Below are 7027 nucleotides of genomic sequence, written 5' to 3'. Positions count from 1 at the left end.
ACCAACCGAACCGAACCACCGAACCAAACCCGGGAACCAAAACCCGAACCGAACCGAACCGAACCAGAAACCGAACCGAACCGAACCAAACCCAACCGAACCGAACCGAACCGAACCAAACCCCCGAACCGAACCGAACCGACCGAACCAACCGAACCAAACCCCCAAAACCGAACCGAACGAACCGAACCAACCGAACCGAACCGACCAACCGAACGAAACCGAACCGAACCAAACCCCCAAAACCAACCAACCAACCGAACCGAACCGAACCAACCGCGAACCGAACCGAACCAAACCAAACCCAACCGAACCGAACCAACCGACCGAACCGACGAACCGAACCAACCAAAACCGAACGAACCGAACCGAACCGAAACCCGAAACCGGAAACCAACCCCCAAAACCCAACCCCGAACCGAACCGAACCGACCGAACCGAACCGAACCGAAAACCAACGAACCAACCAAACCCGGGAACCAAACCCAACCGAACCGAAACCGAACCGAAAAAAAAACCCCGAAAACCAACCAAACCCCGAACCAAAAGAACCGAACCGAACCGAACCAACCAACCCAACCAACCTAACAACCGAACCGAACCTAACCGAACCGAACCGAACCGAACCGAACCGAACCGAACCGAAACGAACCGAACCGAAACCGAACCGAACCGAAACCGAACCGAACCTAACCGAACCAAAACCGAAACCGAACCAACCAAACCGAACCACCGAACCGAACCACCGAACCGAACCGAACCAAACCGAACCAACCGAACCGAACCGAACGAACCGAACCAAACCTAACCACAACCGAACCAACCGAACCGAACCGAAAAACCAACCCCGAACCGAACCGAACCGAACCAAACCCCCAAACCCCAACCAACCAACCAATCCCCAACCAACCAACCCCCAAAACCCCAAACAAACCCGAAAAAAACCAACCGAACCGAACCCCCCCCAAAAAACCAAAAAACCAACCAACCAAACCGAACCAAAAAACCCCCAAAACCAACCAACCAACCAAAACCAACGCCCCCCAAAACCCAAAACCGAACCACGAACCGAACCAACCAACCGAACCAACCGAACCGAACCGAACCAACCCAAAAAACAACCGAACCGAAAAACCGAACCGAAAACCCCAACGAAGAACCAACCGACCGAACCAACGAACCAACCCAAACCAACCGAACCGAACCGAGGGGAAAAAAACCAAAACAAAAAAAAAAAAAAAACCCCCCCCAACCAACCCCCAAAACCAAACCCGAACCAAACCCCCCCCCTTTAAAACCAAAACCGAACCAAAACCCGAACCAACCGAACCGAACCGAACCAACCGAACCGACAACCGAACCAAAAACCGAACCAAACCCAAACCCAAACCAACCCCAACCCGAACCAACCGAACCAACCGCCCAAAAAACCGAACCGAACCAAAACCAACCCCAAAAACGAACCGAACCGAAAAAACCCCCCAAACCGAACCGAAAACCCCCCCAACCAACCGAACCAAACCGAACCAACCGAACCAACCCGAACCGAACCAACCAACCGAACCAAAACCAACGAACCTAACCAACCCCCAACCCCAAACCGGAAACCCCCCCCGAAAAACCAACCAACCCCAAGGGAAAACCGAACCAAAACCAAACCAACCGAACCAACCAACCAACCAACCAACCACCAACAACCCCCAAAACCCCCAAAAACCAAAACAAAAACCAAAACCCAACCAACCAACCAACCAACCAACCCAACCCGGGGGAAAAAAAAAACCCCAAAAAAACCAAACCAAACCGAACCGAACCAAACCCAACCAACCGAACCGAACCAACCCGAACCAACCCAACCAACCCAACCAACCAACCCCAAACCCAACCAACCAAAACCCGAACCAACCCAACCAAACCCAACCAAAAAACCCCGAAACCGAACCGAACCGAACCAACCGAAACCGAACCGCCGAAAAACCCAACCCCAAACCCGAACCAACCAAAAACCGAACCGAACCAAACCAACCGAACCAACCGAAACCAACCAACCAAACCAAACCCGAAAACCAACCAAAACCAAACCAAAACCGAACCAACCAACCATCCAACCAACCAAAAAACCAACCAACCAACCAACCGAAACCCCCGACCAACCAAACGAACAACCGAACCAAACCCAAAAACCGAACCGAACCGAACCGAACCGACAACGAACCAACGAACAAAAACCAACCGAACCGAACCCGAACCAACCAACCGAACCCAACCGAACCGAACCAACCAAACCGAACCAACAAAACCGAACCAAACCGAACCGAACCGAACCAACACGAACCGAACCAACCGAACCGAACCGAAAACCAACCGAACCGAACCAACCGAACCGAACCAACCAACCGAACCAACCAAACCACCAACGAACCGAAAACGAACCGAACCAAAAAACCGAACCGAACCAACCGAACCGAACCGAACCGAACCGAACCGAACCGAAAACCGAACCAACCCCCAACCAACAACAAAACCAACCAACAAACCCGAACAACCCGAACCAACCAAACCAAACCGAACCGAACGAACCGAACCGAACCGAACCGAACCAACCAAACCCAACCAAACCAACCCGCAACCAACCGAACCGAACCGAACCGAACCGAACCGAACCAACCGAAACCAACCAACCGAACCGAAACCAACCGAACCGAACCAAAAACCAACCAACCCAACCAACCCAACCCAAACCCCCAACCTAACCGAACCGAACCAACAACCGAACCGAACCAACCAAACGAACCAACCACCAACCACGAACCAACCCCCGAACCAACCAACGAACCAACCGAACCGAACCAACGAACCCCGAACCGAACCAAACCCAAAACCCAAACCCAACCAACGAACCACGAACAACCGAACCAAAAACCCGAACCAACCGAACCGAACCGAACCGAACCAACCGAACCGAACCGAACCAACCCGAACCGAACGAACCAAACAACCAACCAACCGAACACCGAACCGAACGAACCAACCGACCAACCAACCAACCGAACCAACCGAAACAACCGAACCAACCGAACCAACCAACCAACGAACCGAAACCGAACCGAACCAACCCCAACCAACCGAACCGAACAACCGAACCAACCGAACCAAACCCAACCAACCGAACCGAACCAACCGAACCAACCCAAAACAACCAACCAACCGAACCGAACCAACCGAACCAAACCAAACCAACCAACCAACCGAACCAACCGAACCGAACCGAACAACCGAACCGAACCCGAACCGAACCGAAACCGAACCAACCGAACCGAACAACCGAACCAACCAACCAACCAGAACCAACCGAACCAACCCCCAACCGAACCGAACCGAACCGAACCGAACCGAACCAACCGAACCAACCGAACCGAACCAAAACCGAAACCGAACAACGAACCAAACCCAACCGAACCGAACCGACCAACCAACCGAACCAAACCCAACCGAAACCCGAACCAACAACCAAACCAAAACCCCGAACCGAACCGAACCGAACCGAACCGAAACCAAAACCCAACCGAACCAACCGAACCAACCGACCGAACCGAAACCGAACCAACCGAACCGAACCAACCGAACCAACCGAACCAAACCCAAACCGAACCAACCAACAAACCCAACCGAACCGAACCAACCAACGAACCGAACCAACCGAACCGAACCAACCGAACCAACCAACCGAACCGAACCCAAACCGAACCAACCGAACCAAAACCGAACCGAAACCGAACAAAACGCCCAACCAACCAACCCGAACCGAACCAACCAACCGAACCAACCGAACCGAAACCGAACCGAACCGAACCGAACCGAACCGAACCGAACCGAACCCAACCAACCGAACCCAACCAACCGAACCAACCGAACCGAACCAACCGAACCGAACCGAACCACCGAACCAACCGAACCGAACCGAACCGAAAACCTAACCGAACCAACCCCCAACCGAACCGAACCGAACGAACCAACAACCGAACCGAACCAACCAACAACCAACCCCAAACCGAAACCCAACAAACCGAACCAACCGAACCGAACCAACCGACCGAACCGAACCGAACCGAACCGAACCGAACCGAACCAAACCCGAACCAACCGAACCGAACAACCGAACCGAACCGAACCAAAACCCCCCAAAACCGAACCGAACCGAAACCAACAACAACCAACAAACCCGAACCGAACCGAACCAACCGAACCGAACCGAACCAAACCCAAACCGAACCAACCGAACCGAACCAACCGAACCAAACCGAACCGAACCGAACCAACCGAACCGAACCAACCAACCAACCGAACCAACCCAACCGAACCGAACGACCGAACCAACCGAACCAAAACCGAACCGAACCTACCGAACCGAACCAACCGAACCGAACCGAACCAACCCAACCAAACCAACCAAACCCCAAACCGAACCAAACCGAACCGAACCGAACCAACCAAACCGAACCGAACGAACCAAACCAACCGAACCAAACGAACCAACCAAACCCGAACCGAACCAACCGAACCAACCGAACCGAACCGAACGAACCTAAACAACCAACCGAACCAACCAACCACCAACCGAACCAACCAACCAACCGAACCAAAACCGAACAAACCAACCAACCAACCAACCGACAACCGAACCAACCGAACCCCAACCGAACCAACCAACCGAACACAACCAACCGAAACCGAACCAACCAAACCAAAACCAAAACCAACCAACGAAACAACCCGAACAACCAACCAACAACCCCAACCGAACGAACCGAACCAACCGAACCAAACGAACCAACCGAACCAAAACCGAACAACGAACCGAACCAACCGAACCGAACGAACCGAACCGAACGGAACCGAAACCAACCGAACCGAACCAAAACCGAACCAAACCGAACCGAACCAACCAACCGAACCGAACCGAACCGAACCAACCCGAACAACCGACCAACCGAACCGAACCAACCAACCGAACCAACCGAACCGCGAACCGAACCGAACCGAAACCGAACCGAACCGAACCAACCGAACCCCGAACCAAAACCGAACCAACCGAACCGAACCAACCGCAACCGAACCGAACCGAACCAACCAAACCCAACCAACCGAACCGAACCGAACCGAACCAAACCCAAACCCACCGAACCGAACCGAACCGAACCGAACCGAACCACCAACCGAACCAAACCCAAAAACCCGAACGAACCGAAACCAACCAACCGAAAACCAAACCCGGAACCCCAAACCGACCGAACCAACCGAACCAACCGAACCGAACCGAACCGAACCGAACCACCGAACCGAACCGAACCAAACCGAACCGAACCGAACCGAAACCAAACAGAACCAACCAGAACCAAACCGAACCGAACCGAACCAAACCGAACCGAAAACGAACCAACCGAACCGACCAACCGAACCTAACCAACCGAACCAACCAACCAAAACCGAACCAAACCAACCAAACACCAACAACCAAACCAACAACCAACCGAACCGAACCAACCAACCAACCAAACCCAACCGAACCCGAACCAACCTAACAACCGAACCGACCACCAACAACCAACGAACCGAACCAAAAGAACCAACCAACCAACCAAACCGAACCACCAACCAACCTAACCGCCCAAAAACCCGAACAAACCGAACCGAACCGAACCGAACCAACCCAAACCAACCGAACCGAACCGAACCAACCGAACCAACCAACCAACCGAAACCAACCCCAACAACCAACCGAACCAAACCCAACCAACCAACCAAACCAACCGACCGAACCAACCAACGAACCAACCGAACCAACCGAACCAAAACCAACCGAAACCAACCAACCAACCAACAAACCAACCAACCAAAACACAACAACTAACCGAACCCCCAACAAACCCAACCAAACCGAACCAACGAACCGAACCAAACCGAACCGAACGAACCGAAACCGAACCAAAACCCAACAACCAACCAACCGAACCGAACCGAACCAAACCGAACCAACCAAACCGAACCAACCGAACCAAAACCAACCGAACGAACCGAACCGAACCAACCACCAAACCAAACCCACCAAACCGAACCAACAACCGAACCGAACCAACACAAACCCAAACCCAACCGAACCACCGAACCGAACCGAACAAACAACCAACGACCAACCGAACCAACCAACCGAACAACCAACCAACCGAACCAAAGAAACCACCAAACCCAACCGAACCAAAACCAAACCGAACCAAACCCCCAACCGAACCGAAACAACCAACCAACCCAACCAAACCCAACCAAAAACCAACCGAACCAACCAAACCGAACCAACCAACCAACCACCGAACCGAACCAACCGAACCAAACCGAACCAACACCAACCAACCAACCAACCAACTAACCAACCAACCAACCGAACCGAACTGAACCAACCAACCAACTAACCGAAACCAACCAACTAACCAACCGAACAAAACCGAACCAACCGAACCGAACCGAAACCGAACCAAACCCAACAAACCCAACCGAACCAACCCGAACCGAACCGAACCCAACCCGAACCAACCAAACCAACCCAACCAAACGAACCAACCGAACCCAAAAACCAAACGAACCGAACCAACCGAACCCCAACCAACCCCAACCAACCGAACCAAACCCGAACCGAACCAAACCGAACCAAACCGAACCAACCGAACCGAAAACCGAAACCGAACCGAACCAAACCCGAACCGAAACCGAACCGAACCGAACCGAAACCCCAAAACCAACCGGGAACCGAACCAAAACCGAACCGAAAACCAACCGAACCGAACCGAAACCGAACCGAACCAACCCGAACCGAACCAAACCCGCCCCTAACCGAACCAAACCCCGAACCGAACCGAACGGAACCGAACCGAACCGAACGAACCGAACCGAACCGAACCGAACCAAACCCGAACCGCCAACCGACCGAACGAACAAACCCAACCGAACCACAAAACCGAACCGAACCAAACCC

General features: G+C 53.2%; 1 protein-coding gene across 1 annotated transcript; it reads left to right on the top strand.

The window, feature by feature from the left end:
- Positions 1–4944: 4944 nt before the first annotated feature.
- Positions 4945–5807, top strand: LOC119569971 (sporozoite surface protein 2-like; the record flags this gene model as incomplete). Its single annotated transcript, XM_037917902.1, has 2 exons — positions 4945–5016; positions 5745–5807. Coding segments are annotated over 2 exons (135 nt in total), but the record flags the coding sequence as incomplete, so codon positions are not given.
- Between the last annotated feature and the right edge of the window lie 1220 nt (positions 5808–7027).

The sequence above is a fragment of the Penaeus monodon genome, unplaced genomic scaffold, assembly GCF_015228065.2.
Source record: "Penaeus monodon isolate SGIC_2016 unplaced genomic scaffold, NSTDA_Pmon_1 PmonScaffold_2039, whole genome shotgun sequence".
NCBI lineage: Eukaryota > Metazoa > Arthropoda > Malacostraca > Decapoda > Penaeidae > Penaeus > Penaeus monodon.
The sequence above is the reverse complement of the archived record's forward strand: the minus strand, read 5'-3'. Positions and strand labels throughout refer to the sequence as shown.